A 23,120-nucleotide genomic window follows, 5' to 3' on the forward strand; every position below is an offset into this window, starting at 1 on the left:
CGACAGGATTTATTTTGGGGGGGAACTATCCCTTTAACGTGTTAATAGCCAGCCATAGGAGAATGAAAGCACATCAGTGGTGAGTTTTAACCTTTACCCTCACCTTGACTGAGTCTTTCCTCAAAGGCAGACACATTTAAGATACGTCGTGGTCTTTTTCTGCGCAGTCCCCTCACCGACTTGTCTGTGCCGGGCATAGGAACATAGGATAAATCCAGCTCCGACTGCCCAGAACTGAAACACAAGCAAATAAATGAACCGGTTAGAAAATGTGTTCCTTCTGAGAGCTGGGCAATCAAAACTAAATCAGAATATTTTTGACCAATTATCATGATATCAATATTGTCACAATATTTACACATGGAGAAATCTCCATAATCAGTAAAGCTTACAAAATAACTATGTTGTAGGTAAAAGCAATGACTAATGTAGCCTCCCAAATCCCAGAAAATATCTATCCCCATGTCAACAATTTGATGTACAGTATGTATAATTAATATTCCCAGTCAAATTCGCAATGAGTTTGAGCATGTTAATTGACAGTCTACCTAGGACTGATGCCACATATGATTGCACTAGCTGTAGGCATCGCTGGCTCCTTCCTTGCAGCTTCCCCCAGGGACACTGCAGACTCTGAATGACATAACCAGAGAGGCAAGGGTTAGGGAAACACTTAGTCAATGGTCAATGAAATTGCAAGAAATACAGGAAAAGACCAAGTTCACCCATCTGCAAAATGTTCCCGAGGCACACAACCTTGGACATTCAGGTCATAGCAGCAACAGCAGGGTGAACACAGGTCAAAGTAAACCTGTGGTTGTTTAGTGCAAAATGTGTGTAAACTGAGTGCCACGTGTTGGGGCAATCTTAAGTACATTTTGATGCCAATACTTTTGTACTTTAACTCAAGTACATTTTGAATTCCAGACTTTACCTGTGACAGAGTATTCTATATTGCAGTATTGATACTTAACTCATTCTCTGCCGGTCAACTGCCTGATCAACAATTTAACTAGGGGGTTCCCTGCCGATCAACTTTTATCAACTTTTTTATAAAAAGTAATTTTTTAGATATTTTTTGCGGAGGAAACGTGTGTTTCCCGTGAAACACTTGTTAAGAAAGAAATGTGAGTACCTTTCCACCACTGTCTATCATCATTACACTCCAAAGATATTTTGACTTGCCCGTTCTTTTTTGTGTGCGCACACACGGGATACTGCTGCTGATGTGCCTTGTGCACCGCATAACAAAAGATATATTGTACACAATTGTATTTTTTAGTTTATTTTTCATAGTTGACTATTATATTTTTTATATCGGGTGTGAACACTGCTGTCCACTTGACTTTGATACAATTTTAAACTATACTTTCAGTTATATAGTGCTCAGCTTCGCTACGAAGGGTGCGCCCCTTACAAACGCCTTCTTATAGCAGGTCTGCAGAAGCTCTGGAAGCTTTTGGGAAGGGGGTTTGCTCCATTTGTAAGGCGTGCCCTCACCCATCGTAGCAGCCATTTGTACACTCTCAACCCGTTTCTTGAAAGCCTTCGTAGCCTACAAAGGCTCTTGATTGACGGGAGCCTTTGTAAGCTACGAAGGCGTTCGGGAAACTTGTAAGCCACCTCTGGATAAAAGCATCCGTTAAATGCCTCGATTGTAACAAGTCTCCCATGTCTTAATAACCAGCCATGGGGGAATGAAAGCACACAATTCATTGGTTACGTTTTAACCTTATCACCTTGATTGAGACGTTTCTCAAATGCAGTTATATCTATGATACGAGGTGGTCTTTTTCTTTTCAGTGGCCTCTCCGACTGGTCTGCGGCAGGCAAAGTCACCCTGGAAAATTCCAAATCCGACAGCCTAGTACTGAAACACAAGCACAAATTAACCAAAGCAGGAATATCAAAGACATTCTGTTATTACTGCTGACAGAAATACAGTAATATAACATCATTTTAGAGAAACATGTACTTATTATCCTATCATTTCCCCAACAACATTTCAAGCATGTCATGGTTGACACACTGCCTACCTAGCACGGCTGCTTCCCCTGTCGGAGGTAGCTGCAGGCTGCACTGGCACATTTGCGGTGGTCTTTCTGTTGCTACCAGGCAGCGATGTCCTGGCCGTGCTCTAGAGAAATTGGAGCTTGATTAACATATTGGTTGAGTTTAGAGCTGCTGCAGTAGTACTTATTCTATCGATAGCCTTGTTCAATTAATTGATCAAGAAACACGTTCTTAAGTTTTTATTTTGTAATGTACATACATTTTTATACTAAACTAAATCAGTTAATTTGATTAAGCACTTAACACGGGCCCATTTTGTACAACCAACCAAAAAAGTCAATAGCCAATCTACAACCTCACAACTACTTTGCATCACGACTCCTTTTGAGCTTCTAGAGCTGCCATTAAAAAGAATGTCAATTTAAACCCCCAAAACCATACTGCACTGGTGTCCATACAATTCCTAGGGGGTTACATGTACAGTACGAGAGTGAGATAAGAGTATTTTAATAAACTATGCTCCATCCTGACCTCACAGAGCTTCTGTTTCAGGCTGCGTCTCAGGGCTTCCTGCGGGGTTAGGGTAGGGGCCCCAGCGCCACCTCTCAACCTGGCACTTTTCCGTGTACTTCTGCTGGTGCTCTGGGCACCAGAGTCACTCCTCAACCCAGCGCTAAGCCGCTCACTGTTGCGGGAGCGCTGTGCTTCAGCAGAAGTCCTACAGAAGAATTAGGTCATATTTGAATGTGTACAACAATTAACAGTAGGTCAAAAAGTGGTTTGGTACATCATGTGTGACAGAAGAAACCCACATTAAAGATGGTTTTATTAAAACAAAGTTGTTGTTTTTTTGTTTACCGTAAAGCCAAAGAATTGATATGAATTACTGAGACCAACTAAAACGATAACCACAAGAAAGCGTTTGGCTTCTTTAAATTCTGGTCCCTTTTTACAATTCATACAGGTTGTACGTAGCGACTAATTAAATTATTGTGTGCAGAGCCCACCCAAATGTGCATTCTGGGATGGCATGAATAGAACTTGTTGCAATGTTACAGTTCGTGTGATTCAGTAGCCTGATGGATGCTATGGCATTGGTCCGACATCCCATTGTTCCTACGTCCCATTAGTCCGACACTAGTGAATGTTAACCTGCCGACGCTGGTGAATGCCAACTTGGTGAAAGTTACTATGCCAGCCTAAACCTAACCTCAGTAAAACTATGCCTAAACCCAACCCTAACCCAAGTAGGTCTAATGAGTTCAAATTGGGTCCATGAATGAGTCTTTGTCTATCTGTGCTGGTTATGTTGTTAAAGTGATCCCTGACTAATACGACAAATATGCCTTAATACATTATAATTGTCCTCTATAACTACAATGTAAAATTAAAAACACCTTCAATATTTTATTTCTTCAAGAAATAGCTAATCTTTCACTCAATAGGGGAAATGCATGTCGCAAGTTGATGTCATAAATGTCATGTGTGATCTATCCCTATGGAATTTATGGAATGCATGTGCAAAAAACACATTTGAAATATTGAGTTGATGCTCATATTAACCATATGAAGTATTAAGTTTGTTTTTATTTGCACATGCATGCCATAAATTCCATAGGGATAGATCACACATGACATTTATGACATCATCAACTTGCGACGGGCATTTACCCTGTTGAGTGAAAGATTAGCTATTTCTAGAAGAAATAAAATAATTAAGGTGTTTTTAATTTACATTGTAGAGGACAATTATAATGTATTAAGGCATATTTGTCGTATTAGTCAGGGTCAGGGATCACTTTAAATTACAGTAAAATAACTACAAATGTAATATTTTACAAAAGGGTCACTTTAACAAGGTATTACAATTATATTCTCCACACTTGTAGTCTCCCCATCTTGACAAAATGGCATATTCCCAAGTTCCGTAGGTCAGCAGCACAGGTGCAATGCATTATTGTTAATTGTGGCACAATTAACATGCCAAGTTTAGCTGCACTTGAACCGATGCCACTGACTGAATGAGTTGTAGGACTTATGGGCTGTCCCCACACACAAGTCTTACGTAAGACATACATGTGGTTTATATTTGTGTTGTGTGTCATCAGACTTTTCTGTGCATTTTAGGCGCCGTACAAACATTTACGGGAGCTATCGTGTCCGTGTCGTCTGAGAATAAGGGGGGAGGGTGGGTCCAATTCATTCTCAATGAAGGTCACGTGGTTTTTTGTCTCTCGCAAATCTCTTGGCCAAAAGACAGCCTTCGGTTGAGCAAGAGACACGGCAACGACATGAAACCACGTGACTTACATAGAAAATGAATTGGACCCCCTCCAGCCCCTCATTCTCAAACGATATGGAGATGTCTCACGCATATGTGTGATTGCGGCCAGGGATTTTGACTCCAAGATCGCCCACCTTGTTTCTTGAAGTCCAGACGATCGGTAGCATAGCCATTTGAAAATACACATTTTATAGACATATGAAGGACAGTTTGGTGAGTTACCTTCGTGTGACTGGGGATCTGATGCTTAACAGATCATTGTTCAAGATTCCTCTTAATAGATATCGAGGAGTGAGGTCTTCCTCAGAGTCCATGTCGTGATGTTTCTGTAGGAGTAGACAGTAGGCCTACTATTTAGCTCAACTGAAGAATAGTAGTGAACGTTTACGGTTTATATATCCGCCCACCATCCGGCCTCGGCCTGTGATAGGCTGAGACGATAATTGACCCTTTGTCAGCCTTCTGATTGGTCCCTGACTGGCCAACCAGAAAAATCATTCTCTTTTGCTACCGGGGGCGGAGTTATGCAGTGGGACAAAGTCCACATTCTTCCATTAATATTAATGGCAAGAGTGTAGTTTTAAATTGATATTTATTTATATTTTTATTTTATTTTTTGCTTTGTCGTGATAAATAGGAACATTTTGATTAAGATTATTTTTTTCGGTCCCCAGCCCAGACCCAGTTCTTTTAAATATTATTTTGGGGGTCCACACTGACAGTCCAAATTATGTTGGGGGTTCCCCACTGCATTGCCAGTGCCACGCGACTGGGGAGAGAGAGAGAGGCGGACTGTTATGGTCAAAAGGACCAAAGAATCCTCAAAAGTGTACCTCATTTAACTATTGCACCAGGCAGGTCAGAGGAGGTTCAATGTCGTCGTGACCATACCAGAGCAGTATAATCAGAGAGTGGTGTCACCGCGGGGTCAGAAACAGCGCTGGTCACGTGGTTCATTGTCACTTTACACCTCATAGACTTCAATGCATTTTGTAAACTTCCGGTTGGCCGTTTGTCACTATACGCCAATAGATGTGTGCGTAGAAGACCTGGCCCCATGAAGTGAACGGGAGTGACGCAACTCTCCATACCATCTATTGTGCACTGTTCCATAAGCAGTGCCATACAGTCAATAGGGGGCGCTGTTTTGCTTGTTAGGCACACGACACGATGAGTGACCATAGCGAGTGACGCTTTTCCGTCGGATACTTGTGTTTTTGTGCGCCGCCGCCATTGCTCCAGTGTGTGGATGTCTGTTAGCAGCTGTCCGTGTACATGACTATTACCATGGATTATTTCAACATTTAGCAAAACCTCCCGACGGAATTTCTACAGGAATGAGCCTATACGTTTGTACAAATGATTTAAACTCGCATATAATCGGTTGCATTTGTGGTTTTTAGGTCATTGTTTAGGACGACCCGTCGCAGCAGGGTCTCATTGTTTACCCCTGCTGGTAAACCTTCGCAGTCAGCCACGCAGACATATTGATATATTTATAGGGGCTTGAAGATGTCGCTCCATGGTAAACGCAAAGAGATCTACAAATACGAGGCGCCATGGACGGTGTACGCCATGAACTGGAGTGTCCGACCGGACAAGCGATTCCGTCTGGCCCTCGGCAGCTTTGTGGAGGAGTACAACAACAAGGTAACGAGAAGAACGTTACGTTAGCTCTGGTCCATAGCTATGTCACTGATGATCCCTGCGCATCCTCTCGTCTGTAGTAAAATACAACAATACAGTTTCGCTACTCGCCAAAACAAAGACGGCTTTAGAGAGTTGAAAGCCTACTGTCCTAAGTGGGAACACTCTGAGCCCCCCACCTCACGTCCAAAATACACTTTTTAGCCAGACAAGAAAATAATTCACCGGAAGGCAAAATCTGGTCAATGGAATTTTCTATGGACAAGATCTGTAGAGGGCGGTGTGGAGTAGCTAAAACCTCCGGTGAAATGTTTTCTATTCTGACCAAAATGTGTATTTTAGACGTGAGGTGGGGGGCTCCGAGTGTTCCCACTGAGGAAAGTAGGCTTTAAACATCTTTGAACCGTCTTTTTTTTGGTGAGTACTGAGTAGTGAAAGTATTTATTTATTTTACTACAGACCTCAACACCGTCGCACTAATGTACAGAGTGTAAATGATGCTTGACCACTCAAGTAGCTGAGCTCTATTCTTAGTGAATCAGACCCGAGTTGCAACTGTATTTGGACCAGTTTTTCCATGTACACACACAATCTCTGCCCAAAATAGCTCGTGGTGAGCCTTTAGATTGTCTATTCTTGTATAATGTTCTCACCACTATGGGTGATGGGGTTCAAGTTGTTAATAAGTAATACTCAATCATTGATGATCCATACGTGCAGGAGGATATTCAAGTCATAGATATATCAATGATCTACCTTCACCACTTTTTGTGGTTTTCAAAAATCCCTCTGAGCGCTAGTCGAAAATTATTCTAAAAGTGAACGTTTTTTAAATGTCTATGCTTAGATTAGACGTTGATTAGATGTTATTTCAATGGCTATATAGATGGTCTATATATAGACGTCTAAATAATCAATATCTAAAAAACTTTAACTTTTAGACCAATTTTAGACTATTGGTCAGCGGGATTGCTCAAAACGGGCCAAGTACACACACACACACACACACACACACACACACACACACACACACACACACACACACACACACACATACTGGTAGATGTGGTTTAGCAGGACCCTTTAGCTCAAACCTGCGGTTTACAACATTAGCAGGACACCACTTTCCACTTGCTTTACTAATATGTGGAGCATGTCAAAAAATCTATTTTGAGCCATAGAACACATATTTCACTTCAAAAGTTGAATAAACTCAACACAACTCAAGTTTTAACAATCTGACAAAATCCTACATTAGGAGGACATTAGATAATTAGGTTCTAAGCTCCGCCCATGTGAATTAACAGGACTAACTACATTAACAGGACAGCTGCAATTAAACACATGAAAATATGTCACTGCAGGGTATTTAAGGGTCAAATGTGATTAAATGTGACATAGCTAAACACAAACAAGGCATTCTATTGATGTTTTTAAATCTCTTCCTAAGACACATTTGTTTTTTCGCTGGCTTTTAATGTTCCTTAATTTTCCTGCGCAAATCGCTACACAGTATGTCTACACTCATGTCATCAACATGGATCTGTCCCATATAGCGCCCCCATCAGGCCGATTTTTTCAAACACATTTTTGGACACTGCTCCTACAAATGTTGCCCTAAAATCACGAAAATCGGTACACCCCACATTCTCTGAGCCGACCAAAACTATACATTGTCCACACAACTAGGAACCAATGCCAGTTACATCCGTCTTTGTGTATACATGTGACCTGACGGTCGCTTATCTCCCGATTAGGGAGTCTTACTGGTAGGCCTGTTTGTAATTTATGCACCATGTACAGCACTTCGGTCAATGTCTCTTGCCTACAGTGGTGTGTTACTGTTTCAACACCTGACTTGCCCTCAGGATCAACCATACAAGTGGAATATAAGCCAGTAAACATGCAGGACTGGAATGACATCGATACAAAGCTCACTAACTAAGTGTTGTTGGTGCCACTGAGATGGTAAACTACAATTCAATGCAATATGACTACTGTGTGTGACTTAGCAGGCCTGAGAACAGGCTGAGAGATGTGATTTCAACATCTTCAATGTTGAGCTACTGTTAATAAAGTTCTGCAGTGAACAAACTAGCATTTTCATCCATCTTGGTCGAAGGGGGACATTGAAAATGTCATGACTGAGGGGTCAATAGACTTAAGCTTTGTGAAGTTAACTTTACAGCTCGTCTGTTATTCTTGACTTCTTTAGAGATTTTCATAAGAGATTTACTGGAAGGGTTATAAGACCAAAAACTATAGCTGAAAAACACACCAATCATGAACAAGGTTCAACATTTATTTTTTGTAGGACACAGGAATGTAGCCCTGCCCCGCTGTAATCAGACAAAATTCGGGGAAGACCGCCAAAGCACCTCAGACCGTAGGGATGGGACAATATACGATATTATCGTTTATCGTGATAAAAAACACTCACAATAATCATATTGTGGAGATTTAATTTATCGTGATATCATCCTCTGTCATACACTGGGATCAATTCACCTTTTATTTGCCGAGCTGCATATCCAGTACTATTTAAACCCTCTATAATTGGTAAAAGGTACATAATAAATTATGTACTTCTTTTCACTCTCTACCAAATCTCTTTGCCAAAAAATAGACGATCTACAAGCTCACAATGCTTCGTGCTGCGAGCTTGTAGATCTGCATGATTACTGCATGATTGATCTGTCGCAAAGCCCTCTCCCTAACTGTGAGGATTGGACGACAGCGTAGCAAAACACTTCCACCCAAAGTTGGCTCCCATAACCCGCTAAAAAGCCCGTACCTTGGCCCCCCATCGACCGGGAGAGACGGGGCCAGCACCCAGGGGGTACCCAGGGGCCCAGCCACCGCCAGGGCTCCCCACGGACCCCCTGGGAAAAAAATATGGGAAAATAGTCAAAAGTAGCCGATCATAAATGTGACCCGATTAGGGAGTCTTACTGGTATATAGGCAAATTAATATCAAAAACATTTATATTACATTATTACGGCCATGGTGAAACGTTGCTGCTGGGGGACCTGCTACAGTGATTATAGCTACCCAGAACATTTGAAGGGAGCATTTTTCAAATCATTTTCCGAAACCAAAATCTGCCTTAGACTGCAGCCTGTCGATTGTAGGTATAAATTATCGATACATTTGTTGTTTTTGGGTCAGTTTTAAGTGCACTGCAATTAAGCAATGACATTGTTTTTTCCAGCGGGTAAATGCACAGGAAGAAAAATTAAGTGAATCTTTAAAATATAGCAGATCCACAAGTCTAGGTATGCAGGTCGCCGGTTCGATTCCCGATCCGGACGACCTTTGCCACATGTCATTCCCCATCTCTCTCCCCATTTCCTGTCTACTATCCTAACAAATAAAGGCATAAAAAGCCCAAAAAACTGATCTTAAAAAAAAAGAAAGTCAGGTCTGAGATTTATCACCCAGCCCTACTTTAATGTTGAGTTACATGTTGTATGACATCATTTTTGTAGCTGCAAGGAATAATTATGGCAATTATAATTTGATAATTGATTTGCAGTATCTCATAAGCTACAGTGCGTTACTGCATCCCCATTATTCAGTTGCCTGCAAATGTATAAATAGGCTACTTTTTCCAGAATTATGTTTAATACCAGCGTTAGTCCAGAAACCCCCACATTTACATAAATCAAAACATCTATTTTCAATAAAGTAGTAAATGAGGATCTCCCTCAATTGATCTTTTCGAGAAATTAAATAAAGGTTGAATGAATGCAAATCTTTTGTATTGCTAAATGCTCATGATGTCCCCGAACATGCCATGACAAGGCAAATGTTTTCTTTGGATATTAATGTTATCACCACCGGCACCACCAAGATGGTTACTTTGTCAACTATCATTATTCTGATATTGCTACCATGCTGTTATGTAAAAATGTTCATATTCTGTTCACACAGTGGTTCTCAAAGTGAATTCCAGGTTGGAATCCACTTTGAGAACCACTGTTCAGGCCCAGGGACTCTGACACTGTTGTTTTTGACAACAAATTTTGATTTAGTTTTGAATAAAATGTCATTTAATTTTAGTCATAATTTAGTGACCTGAAGAGTTTTAGTTTTAGTCTAATTTTAGTCGACTAAATATCATACATTTTTAGGCGACTACATCTACAGTTCATTTAGTCAACTAAAATGTATTTTGGCAGGCCTTGATGGCATCGTAATGAGTGATTTTACACTTGGTTGTGTGCTGAAAATAGCAGATCTACAAGCTCACAACGCGTTGCGCGACACGTTGTGAGCTTGTAGATCTGCTATTTTCAGCACGCAACACTTGAGAACAACCAAACATAAAATGACTCTCTACTCCACTAGTCCCTCCCTAACGTTTTAGTCTAGTTTTGATTTTGTTGACGAAATTGTCAATATAATTAGTCTTAGTTTTAGTCATCACAGCTTAGTTTTTATTTAGTTTTTGTCAGTGAAAGAAATGCAATCGACAAATACTTTTCGTCATAGTTTTAGTCAACAACATCTACACTGCTCTGACAGTACAAATGGAACCAAATGAACACTAAGTCTCATGATGCAAGGTTAAATTAACATTATCTGTCTGTCTGTCTGTCTGTCTGTCTGTCTGTCTGTCTGTCTGTCTGTCTGTCTGTCTGTCTGTCTGTCTATCTGCCTGCCTGCCTGCCTGTTTGTCTGCCGATTGTTAACCAATTTGAGTTAAGCTCTCCTCCACTCTTTTCAAAGATTTCACCTTGTGCAGGGAAACCCTTTCACTCATTCTTTCCACTGTAGCCCACTTGCTGATTACTAGCTTGCAATGCAATCAGCCACTGATCAAATTCACCTGTGCTGCCTGCCCATCCCCCATCTCCCTCACTGCACTCACTCAAAACTGTGTGAGTGAGAAGCTGCCCCTCCCCCCACAGTCAGTTGGTTTGTTTGTATGCAGTCTGTACAAGGCAAGGCTTTAAATACTGTGAATATGTGTGAAAGTAAATCCTACGTGTTACTTTATGCTTAGGGTAGTCTTACTAGTGACTATATACAAATGGAACCAAATGGAACTCATAATCTGTGTAATCTATGCACATGGCTTATTTTTTTGTTCTGGTTAGTTAAAGCAGTGGTTCTCAACCTCTAGGTCAGGGAATTATTTTGGGGAGGGGGTCCCCAGATGATTATCTAAATGACTGTGCACCATTGCTTTCTCTCTGAACAGTAAACATACAGCATAAGGTTTAAGTGTAAGGGTATCTTCAGATTTCTAAAGTACCCTTCCGTAATCAATGGGGGCAATTTACCCCTTTTTGTGCAGATATATGACCGATTTGTTGCATGTCTGAGTCATCATGACATCACTGAGATGCCATAGACTCCTACCTACCCACTGTCTGACGTGACCTACCACTGCCGGATGCACCCACGCACACGCGCACACACGCACCTCATCCCGGATTGTATAACAGATTTCTTAAGCCCGGTTCACAATGCAACATGCTAGCCCAGATGATCCTTTTGCCGTCCTATAACCTAAAAGCCTAACATGGGTTGTGACAGCACTGAGAGTAGAGACGTGCTACAGCCAATCAGAGAACAGGACAGGTGGCTTGTTTGATTTAATTCACACATTATTTTCTTTTATATAATTAAAAGACTGTTTGTCTGTCTGGATCAATCCAGTGATATAACTTTAATAATTCTCGTGGGCGAATCCAGGTGTGACAGAACACTCTCAATGGAGCTATTGTAGTCCAGCCTGAGGATGCAGTAGCCTAGACTCCGAACCTCTTCAGGCGATAAAAGCAATATAGTTGCAAATTCTTTATCCTCACGTGCGTTGTGTCCCACTTGAGCTCCTCTTTATTGTGTACTTCAAGGAACTTGTGTACTTCAAGGAACTTTAAATCCCTGCTCCCTCAAGCAAGGAGATGAGGATTAGATTTGAGTCTGGAGGAATCAAGCAGGTTAGACTGATTGTAGTCCGAGCATTTCAGGCAAAAAAGTGCGCGATTCCATCAAAATACTGCACAAACTGGCCGGACTATAGTAACATTGTGTCACATATGAGGAAATGGCATATTCGGGACAACCTTGGTAGTAGGCTAATAAGGCTATGCTTTATTCAAGCCAAACGAGACACTCTATTTGGTGCTTTATGATCCCACAGGGAATGCTACAATTTGTCAATCAGTGTCATCACCGATAAACAAACTTTTACTGCACTGTTTTTACAGTACAGTAAAAGTACAGACAGTACAGTACAGACAGTACAGTTCAGTGATAAAAGGTCAAGGTCACAAGCTTATTTAGAATAATTTGACCTTAGAATTGTAGTAAGCTACGTTGGTGTCATATACTGTATCTGAAGGCTAGTGAAGTCACTGATCTACAAGATGTACACACAATTCGTAACACAAGAATTTTGCCTATACTGTGTAATACTGTGTAGAGGAATAATTCTAGAATCAGTATCGGGATTTAAAGGGATATTCCATTTAAAAAAACTCTGCCTTGCATGGGTCTGCCTCCCCAGGCTCAGGGCCTCTCCCCACACACACCCATTGTAACTTCAAACTCCATTATATTTTTTTCTGGTGACTCATACTACCCTCCTAATACATGAGCAGGCCATGTTTTTTTTCGATACAATTTTTCATTTATTTGTAATAATTTTAATTTTTCAAATTTTCCCAAAGAATTATTAAAAATAAATGAAAAGGGTTATTGAGAAAACACGGCCTGCTCACGTATTAGGAGGGTAGTGTGAGTCACCAGAAAAAAATAGTGTGTGTTTTTAATGAAGTTTGAAGTTACAATGGGTGTGTATGTGGAGAGGCCCTGAGCCTGGGGGGAAAGATAACATTTACATCAAATATATAAATATTAAAAACTGTTCAGGGTGTTCATAAAAGCCTGATTAGATGATAAAGTGACCAAAATGATCTGTAGGCTTGAACTTAATTAGCATTTTTACCCAAGGGTAAAAATGGTGCCTGGGTGCCTGCCTACTCCTGTATGTCGGAGTTAACTTAAACTCATATGTACTGTACATGATGTCATGGTCATGATGTGGTCATGTGATACTGTATATAGGAGCTACGCTGATCAGCATACATGACTGTGCAGAGCTGCTACCAGTGGTGCTTTGGGGTTTTCTTTTCAGGGCGGACGGTCATTTATTGACGTCACATGCACGAGCGCCTTTAGATGTGTGCGTGCTAACTAAAAGTTTGCTTTGAACAAATCTCATCTATCACAGTAATGGAGCCAGGTAGCCTGAGACACGCACAATGCACATACAGTCACCGCTGGAAACCTACAGTAGGTGTTAAAGTAGCCTATCCATATGAATAGGGGGGTATGTGCAAGCCCACCACTCACTGCCTGCCTGGTAAACCTGTTATGCGAATAGCCATTTGATTACCATGGTCATCACTTGTATAGCTACACATTTTTAAAGTGACAGTTTAAGTACTTTCTAATACCTCTAGAGTGACAGTTTAAATTAAACATTGGCCAAATTGACAAATATTATGCAGAAATTGTGAAAATAGCCAATCTACATCCTCGTGAGCATGTAGATCTGCTATTATTATTAATTTAGGGGGTTGTGTCCTGAAAAGGTTGAGAACCACTGCATTAATCCATTTAGGCCTGGGGCCGATTCTAAAAATGCCTTTTAAATCCGGCCAAGATTTTCATTAAGAAAACAAATGCAATTCATTAATAAAAAATAGAAACATGTAAGAACCACAAAATGTACAGTCAATTGGATGAGTGGTTTGTAAAATATGCATAGCCTCCTTGGAGTGAGCTAAAATGTTGGCAAACTTGGAAAATGGACATTAATATAAACGTGATTTTTTGGGACGTTTTGATTAATTATTACACAAAATAACAATACAACAATTGCAATATCTGGTTAAATTTGTATAATTAAGAAACATTGTCTGTATGTTATGCAAATCATGTTGCAGGCCCATGGTGTGGCAAACCACCAACATGGTAGACCCCTGAACAGTGTTTATGCCAAGTTTAGTGTGGATTGGAGCAACGGTGTGCCTGTGGTAGCCAGGGGCCCCTGGGAGCCACATTGGGCCCCTTGTGTTGCTATTATAATGGCCGACCCCTGAACGGTGTTTGTTCAATCAAGTTTAGTGTGGATCGGAGCAATGGTATGCCTGTGGCAGCCAGGGGCCCCTGGGGGCCACATTGGGCCCCTTGTGTTGCTATTATAATGGCCGACCCCTGAACGGTGTTTGTGCAATCAAGTTTAGTGCGGATCGGAGCAACGGTGTGCCTGTGTCAGCCAGGGGCACCCGGGGGCCACATTGGGCCCCTTGTGTTGCTATTATAATGGTAGACCCCTGAACGGTGTTTGTGCCAAGTTTAGTGTGGATCGGAGCAACGGTATGCCTGTGGCAGCCAGGGGCCCCTGGGGGCCACGTGGGGCCTGTGGTGTTGCTATTATAATGGCAGACCCCCAGAACGGTGTTTGTACAATCAAGTTTAGTGTGGATCAGAGCAACGGTGTGCCTGTGGCAGCCAGGGGCCCCTGGGGGCCACATGGGGCCCTTGGTGTTGCTATTATAATGGCAGACCCCTGAACGGTGTGTGTGCCAAGTTTAGTGTGGATCGGAGCAACGGTGTGCTTATGGCAGCCAGGGGCCCCTGGGGGCCACATGGGGCCTGTGGTGTTGCTATTATAATGGCAGACCCCTGAAGAGTGTTTATGACTAACGTTATTCACCCAAAATGCTATGTCATTGAAATGTTCATAAAAACATGTATGTGCATTAACAGGACTCTGACACCCAGCCAATCAGGTGCTTCAAAACATACACTGTGTGTGAATATTCATGAGCTTGTGTATGAACATGCAGTAGCATTACACAACCTATGGGGGCGCTGTTCAGACACAAAAAAGTCGGGTGTATGTGTATTAACAGGACATCAAAAAAAAAAGTGGATTTGGGCTCTCTAGACCAATAGAAACACTTCTGCTATTTCAGAATTGTCCATGAATTAGCAGGACACCAGTCCTGTCCTGCTAATCCAAAATGTCCTGTTAGTGTGGTGTGTATTCAGGCCAATTGTCCCGTTAAACCACATTTACCAACACACACACACACACACACACACACACACACACACATTCATTCATTATTGTTGTATTCTGTCCATAGGTTCAGATAGTTGGCCTGGAGGAGGAGAGCTCAGAGTTCCTCTGCCGGAACACATTTGACCACCCCTACCCGACCACAAAGATCATGTGGATTCCTGACACAAAAGGAGTTTATCCTGACCTGCTGGCCACCAGCGGAGACTACCTGCGTATCTGGAGGGTGAGCCTCGTTTTTGTACTTTATTGTTGACCATGTCACTCGCTGAATGAAAACATAAAACGTTTTCGGCAAGCGACATGGTCATATGACAAGGTGATTCATAAGTTGGGCTTAAGAGTCTGACTTCTGAAATCATGTTGAAAATGCATTATTTACAAGCATACAGTATCTCTCTCTCTTAACCCTTGGATGCATGACCAACCAATACCTACACTCTTCCATGAGTGGGGTCAAAAATGACCCCAATTAAAATCAATGTGTTTTTGCAATAAACGACTTGCTCTCACACGTAACTCTGCCATACTTTTGCCTAGCAAAGTGATTTCAACTTTAAAACACTCACACGACTTGGGCCTTTTTTCTGCCAATAGGGGCAAGCTGTAATTGTTGAAGCCCCGCCCCCTCTGTCTACTAAACGCATGCAGCAGCTGTCACACTTTGCTATCACACTTTTCTCTCACACGTAACTCTGGCATACTTTTGCGTAGCAACGTGATTTCAACTTTAAAACGCTCACACGACTTGGCACTTTTTCCGGCCAATAGGGACGAGCTGTAATTGTTGAAGCCCCGCCCCCCTGTCTTCCTATTGGCTGGGCTTTAAACAGCCATAACTCCAGTTCGCTGCATGGTACCGTCTTGAAACTTGGTGTCTGGACTTAGACCACCATAGGTATGAGCTGCAATTGTTGAAGACCCGCCCCCTCTTTCCTCCTATTGGCCGGGCTTTAAACATCCATAACTCCATTTTGCAGCATGGTACCGTCTCAAAACTTGGTGTCTGGACTTAGACAGCCAATATGGACGAGCTGTAATTGTTGAAGCCCAGCCCCCTCTTACAAGTCTGTTGTTTCCACCCGCCCTGACAGTCGCTTCTCGCCCTTAGGGCGTCTTACTGGTAATAGTAGTAGTAATATAGTAGTAATAGTAGTAGTAGTAGTAGTAATATTAGTAATAATAGTTGCGACCGTAGGTCGCAAGTTTAGTATGTGAACGTTCACAGCTTGTAGGTATGTATGTATGTATGTATGTATCTCTGTCACGCCTGACACTGTGGTTCTATGGGTTTGTCGCTCTGACATCATGCTCTGATGTCACTGTGTGGTATGTGGCCGATGTGGTCTCCATATATGGGTATTCCCATATGAAGTCCTGTTAGATATTGGCTTAATATTAATGACATCAGGGAACTCCATGTATGGGCATAAAAGGGATTCTGTTATGTGACATCATAGTGAAGCCAGAGCGTGAATCCAGAGCGGCAAACCCATTCTGTTAGTGGTTCCCCTGACATCACAGTGACATCAGAGCATGATGTCAGAGCGACAAACCCATAGACCCACAGTGTCAGGCGTGACAGAGATACATACATACATACAGACAAGCTGTGACCGTTCACATACAGTACTAAACTTGCGATCTACGGTCGCAACTATTATTACTACTATTACTACTACTATTACAATATTACTACTACTATTACACTATTACTACTACTATTACTACTTTTATTACTACTATTACTACTACTATTACCAGTAAGACGCCCTAAGGGCGAGAAGCGACCGTCAGGGCGGGTGGAAACAACAGACTTGTAAGAGGGGGGGCGGGGCTTCAACAATTACAGCTCGTCCATATTGGCCGTCTAAGTCCAGACACCAAGTTCCGAGACTGTACAATGCTGCAAACTGGAGTTATGGCTGTTTAAAGCCCAGCCAATAGGAGGGAAGAGGGGGCGTGGCTTCAACAATTGCAACTCATCCCTATGGCGGTCTAAGTCCAGACACCAAATTTCGAGACGGTACCATGCTGCAAACTGGAGTTATGGCTGTTTAAAGCCCAGCCAATAGGAAGACAGGGGGGCGGGGCTTCAACAATTACAGCTCGTCCCTATTGGCTGGAAAAAGTGCCAAGTCTTGTAAGCGTTTTAAAGTTGAAATCATTTTGCTACGGAAAAGTATGCCAGAGTTACATGTGAGAGCAATGTGTGACAGCAAAGTGTGACAGCTGCTGGACACGTTTAGTAGACAGAGGGGGCGGGGCTTCAACAATTACAGCTCCTCCCTTTTGACGGATAAAAGGCCCAAGTCGTCTGAGTGTTTTAAAGTTGAAATCACGTTGCTAGGCAAAAGTATGGCAGAGTTATGTGTGAGAGCAAAGTAGTTTATTGCAAAAATGCATTGATTTTAATTGGGGTCATTTTTGACCCCACTCATGGAAGAGTGGGGTAGTGATACAAAAACTGCAATTTCTTAAAATTAATGAAAGGAATGATAAGAATGCAAATGGCCTCATGTCACAAACATGTTTTATGAGGAATACCTGGAATATGAAAATATTTAAACTTTTAATTTTAAAGATATTGAAGAATAACAACCCCTGGGGTCGTTTTTGACCCCACTCATGCATCCTAGGGTTAAGGCATTATTGGTCATTGTTGGAACATTGCAAAATGCATATACATGAAAATAAATATTGTATTTATATAAACTAATTCTCAATTTATTTTATTAAAATCGATAGAATTCTTCAATAACGATAAAGAAGATAATAGATAGTTGCAGCTCTGCTTCTCAGCTTACTTAAGAAATGAAACCTCCCAATCAGTTCTCACCTTATGTTCTGCAAAAGGAGACCGATGATAAGCAGAGTAGGCCTGCAAGTTTGCAACTATTGATTATTTTACTTTTTTTGCCTCTAATGATATGCCCAAAATAGGGATTGATTATTAAAGCAGATCGTTTTTTCTTTTATTTTTTTCTCTGCGGGCCCTTGTGGATGTCTGATGGGCTCATTGGGATGATTCATATTACTGCCTGGAAATCTAAACGTGGTATATGATGTTTTTTATTGGGCAGGTGAGCGACTCAGAGACTCGTCTGGAGTGTCTACTGAACAACAACAAGAACTCTGACTTCTGTGCACCCCTGACGTCCTTTGACTGGAATGAGGTGGACCCAAATCTGTTAGGTGAGCGGTTACCACAAACATCTTGTGTTGTGTGTACGTGCACAGGCCTTAACCCTAAATGCCTAGTCCTAATCCTCATGACCCAACAATAATGTGGTTGCCCATTATAGGCATCCACAATATTATTATAATATGTACAATTATAGTATGAATAATTGTACATATTAAATCATGATTGTGTAATGTTCCAAAATAAACAAGCTCTTTTGATCTCAAACTTCAATATAATAGAAGGAACCATTAAAAGTAAAACGCACAAAGGTCCCTCTTTGCATCATCAGTTCAAACTTACAGCTGAACATATTTAATCTGCTTCTGGGTGTTTTGAATTGGCTGGTAAACCACCTCGGTTGTGGAATTTTAATGAAAATGAATTTGAATTCCGCAACCGGGGCGGTTTTCCTGGCTAGTATCGAATGGTTATTGTGTTTTGTTTGTTTTTGCTATGGACATTTGCATGGTTTCTTTGCAATTGACAAAACTGCCAGTGCCATCAGACAGGTCATGAATTTAACAGTTTTTGCACGTGGAGAATAGGCAACACTGCTTCGCCTAAAACTGGAAGAATTATAAGTATAATAACATTGAGCAAGGACATGTTTTTTTTCCTTCCCTCTAGGTACATCCAGCATTGACACCACCTGTACCATCTGGGGACTGGAGACAGGACAGGTGTTGGGCAGAGTCAACCTGGTGTCTGGTCACGTGAAAACCCAGCTCATTGCCCATGACAAAGAGGTAAATCTTGTGGGTGGATGAACTGCAGCTTCATCTGTTGTATTAACATATTCTTGATGGACACATTACCTATTTGCTTTTCCCCCCTGATTCAGTGTTCTTGGTTTGGTATCATTTTGCTGTATGTGTCATCATGGACAAAGAGAAAGGTTAATGCAACCAATTCAAAATCAAGAACAAACAAGGCTCGAGAAGCATTTCCCTGTAGTTCATGCAATTTTGGCCCATTTCTAATGAATAAAATGTTATTTTGTGTGGTAGCTTTAAATAACAGCAGCTCTATATAACGTTTAAAATGTTAAGTTATCTTCATACATCAAAAATAGAAAAAAAAAAAAAAAAAAGTTTACTTGGTATCAAGATATTATGGGTTGAATGTATTCTTTCATGTAATTCCTTCGATCTAATTAATACATGTTGGTTTAACAACTATTTTATACTTTTTCTTATAGCAATAGCAATGTCGCACAGCAAAGATTGCTTATCTACTAGCTCACAATGTGTCGCGTTGCAGTGCATTGTGAGCTTGTAAATGAGCTATTTCTGTATGGAGAAAATCATATATAAACATTTGCCTATAATGACATGCCCAAAATAGGGACGCCAGGTTGAATGTGATTAAAGGAACATACCACCTCTGTGTCCATGTCCCAGGTGTATGACATCGCTTTCAGTCGAGCTGGCGGGGGCAGGGATATGTTCGCTTCAGTGGGGGCTGATGGCTCGGTGCGCATGTTTGATCTCCGCCATCTTGAGCACAGCACCATCATCTATGAGGATCCGCAACATCACCCGTTGCTCCGACTGTGCTGGAACAAGCAGGACCCCAACTACCTGGCTACCATGGCTATGGATGGGATGGAGGTGAGCAATTTGGTACTTGTATTAGCTGTATACTTTGTTTGCAGGGGGTCCCCTCTAAACTTGGTCCCCTCCTTTTTTCCCCCATCTAACCAAATAGACCTATCTTTGCCCGAAAATAGTGGATCTACAAGTTCACAATGTGTCACAACTATTTTTTGAGGTGTGCCTGGTATCCAAGTTACTTTTTAGCACTTAATTGCATTTCTTCACTCTAATTTCTTGTCTTTTGTTGACTTTGGCCTAAATTATATTGCGTTTGTTTTTGTATTTTAATGCATCAGCCTGATCAGTTTCACTTGGACATTGAAACGTTTAATAATTGTAGCAAAGGCCACCAGATATATTATCAATCATAAATATAAACACTTATTGTCAAAATAATCAAACAATTGTTTAGCTATGGGGTTCTTTCATCAAAAGCTGTTGTCTTTGGATATAGATTTATTGTGATTTATTTATTTACTGATTTATTTTTAATCATTTTAATTACAGAACACTTCTGTGTTCCTTAACCACTTAAGTCCTATTTCAAAAATAGTCAAATGCCTGATCTGCAAGCTCACAATGCATAAGACAAATTGTGAGCATTTAGATCAGACCACTTTTGAACATTTCCACACATAATGACATGCCTAAAATAGGGACGCCAGGTTGAAAGTGGCTAATTTACAATTGAACGATAGTTTTGCGCGCCATAAGTGCAGCGTGAACATCCATGTGGTATTTTGTTGTCATCCCAGGTGGTGATCTTGGACGTGCGTGTTCCCTGCACCCCGGTGGCCAGACTGAACAACCACAGAGCCTGTGTCAATGGCATCGCCTGGGCTCCCCACTCCTCCTGTCACATCTGCACCGCAGGTAGGTTTTTGAACTTGGGTTTCGATGCTCTGTCTCAGCTCGATAAGATCTCGACATTATTTCTTGATGTTAGGGCTGTTATAATTATTACTTATTATTTTATGCAATTTGGCCATAGTACATTATTTATTTCAGTTGATTGGTACTGGTCATTGTCAGTCATTTCTTGTTCAGTTTAAGTTATTTTTAATTGAATACTTTATTAGTCAGAAATGTAAACGGCACGTGGTACAATAATACATTAAGGCTAAAAGGATGACACAAAACAATCCTGGGGACTTGTTTCCAACGTGGTCCTATGTAGGCCTATTCAATTCATGTACAAAAGAGAAAAAGGAAAAATGACAGCAGTGAATGAGTGAATGACACCGCCTTTCCATGGGAATTGTCCTTTACCTCCCCTTGTAGTAATTTATATTTATGTTCCAATGCTTTCGTGACATGTAGTGGCATGAGCTGTGATTGGTCTACGTTTAAGGACATACATAAAGAATGCACTGCATTAAAGTAGACCTGTTTGTTTAGCTGTGATGTATTGTTTGCTTTTTTGTTACTGTATGAATTACGGAAATCAACCCAAATGTGAGAGAAGAAACATGAGCGGTGTCTTTTATGGGTACATCAAAGGAGTAGTTTACCCCCAAAATGACTTAAATGTATTGTAATCAAATTATTGAACTCAAGTCTCCATGGCGTGAATAATAAAAAAATGTTCATTTTGGGGATGAATTACTCGTTTAACCCATTTAGGCCTGACCTAAGTTTTCTGAAAAACGTCAAATATTATTCAAAAATTACAAAAACATATCATGTACTGTACTACACAAAAATGTGTTCCCTAATGGGAGTTATTCATTGCATGTTCCCTACGCAAATGCCATGTGGTTATTGGTTACCTACTAAGTTTTAATAATTTCTTGGGTTAGAAACAGGGCTTATGTTTTTATTTTCACTGGTAAATTACTCTAATGATGACACAAGTCCTTTTACTGACACCAAACATCCACCTCAAGTGAGTTTTGTAACACTATAGTGATAACCAATTGATTTTCAAATGCTCCCAACGTAATGCATGCATTGATTTTAGGGCACTGAACACTAACGCATACCATCCCTCCCCTTTTCTCCTAGCGGATGACCATCAGGCTCTGATCTGGGATATCCAGCAGATGCCACGGGCCATCGAGGACCCTATTCTGGCTTACACAGCCGAGGGAGAGATCAATAACGTCCAGTGGGCTTCCACCCAGCCTGACTGGATCGCCATCTGTTACAACAACTGTCTGGAGATCCTCCGGGTCTGAGTTTGGGTTTTCATACTCAAAAAAAGGATTGTAAAGAAAGACAGAGGGACAGGACATTGTACAACTGACAACGTGTTTTCTTTTTCTTTTCCAAGTTGATTTGGAAGCAGCCAATGTGACTTTATGTCGGTGGAAACTCTGTTTACATTGAAGGACACAAAAGTGTTGAATCAGTGTGATGTATCAGCAGTGTCTGTATAATTCATGCTGGTATCTGCAATGTATGTAAGTGTTCTTAAAGCGCTTTTCAATTGTGTGAGAATTGAAGATAAAGATTTTTTTTCTTTCTGAGCGGGGTGGGGGGGAGGGGGATACCTCACTGCTTAACATTGTTTACTCCTCCTTGATACTATTATGTTCGGTACATTTCAGTACGTGTACACTCCTGTGAGCAAAATCCATTTTGTACAGGCAAGGTCAATGAAGCACCACATAAAAGTGGAATAGGAGTGTTATTATAGCCAAAAGAACTTTCATGTACAGACACCTAATAATGTTCAATAGAATGATCCCCCCCTAAGTGTTTAGCATGTTGTTTGATAGACAAATAGGTTTGCTAGCGAGATGGTTTTTTAATGTTCTATAGAATGCTTAGTTATTTATTTAACCTATACAATTCTCCCCTTCTATTACACTTTTTGACATTTTGAACATAAACAAAACTGGATTTAACAATTCTTGTCTTCAATTGTTTTATTTAATTGTTTTACCACCTTTTATTGAGGCTATGACACTGAATATCAATTGTGATATGAAAAAATACATTTTTTGCAATGTATTAATATTACCAGACTAAAGTCTACTATATACACACTTTAACTTTAACGTTTAATTTTCACTAACAATTCTATTCTTAGCAACAATTTTATACATAAACAACCATTTGTACTATACAGTGTATAGTGTACACCACACTATACAGAGGTGTCAAGACAATTTTACATGAAATAATTTTGTACACTGAAACCACTGGTACAATGAAAGGTTATTTTAGAACATCAGTGTCAGTCTCCAATATAGATAATTTAAAATGTGAATATGTAAACATTTTATCAACCAAAGATCTAGGTTAAGGTACAAATTACTTCATGATTTAAATTTTATTTTTTA

The 23,120-nt window shown here is 40.8% G+C and overlaps 1 protein-coding gene across 1 annotated transcript; it reads left to right on the forward strand.

Moving 5' to 3' along the window:
* Positions 1-5,536: 5,536 nt before the first annotated feature.
* LOC308303256 (DDB1- and CUL4-associated factor 7) lies at positions 5,537-22,644 on the forward strand. The gene is made up of 7 exons (XM_080747585.1): positions 5,537-5,947; positions 15,119-15,277; positions 18,135-18,246; positions 18,866-18,984; positions 19,639-19,848; positions 20,589-20,706; positions 21,838-22,644. The coding sequence occupies exons 1-7, from the start codon at positions 5,810-5,812 to the stop codon at positions 22,008-22,010; spliced, it is 1,029 nt and encodes a 342-aa protein (XP_080603711.1). The 5' UTR covers positions 5,537-5,809; the 3' UTR covers positions 22,011-22,644.
* Positions 22,645-23,120: the final 476 nt, after the last annotated feature.

This window comes from Nannobrachium achirus, assembly GCF_963921795.1.
Source record: "Nannobrachium achirus genome assembly, chromosome: 18".
Taxonomy (NCBI): domain Eukaryota; kingdom Metazoa; phylum Chordata; class Actinopteri; order Myctophiformes; family Myctophidae; genus Nannobrachium; species Nannobrachium achirus.

Coding starts and splice junctions, on each gene's coding strand:
- LOC308303256 (XM_080747585.1), top strand. CDS start 5,810: ATGTCGCTCCATGGTAAACGCAAAGAGATCTACAAATACGAGGCGCCA. Junction 15,278..18,134: donor ACTACCTGCGTATCTGGAGG/GTGAGCCTCGTT, acceptor TTTATTGGGCAG/GTGAGCGACTCAGAGACTCG. Junction 19,849..20,588: donor TGGCTATGGATGGGATGGAG/GTGAGCAATTTG, acceptor TTGTCATCCCAG/GTGGTGATCTTGGACGTGCG.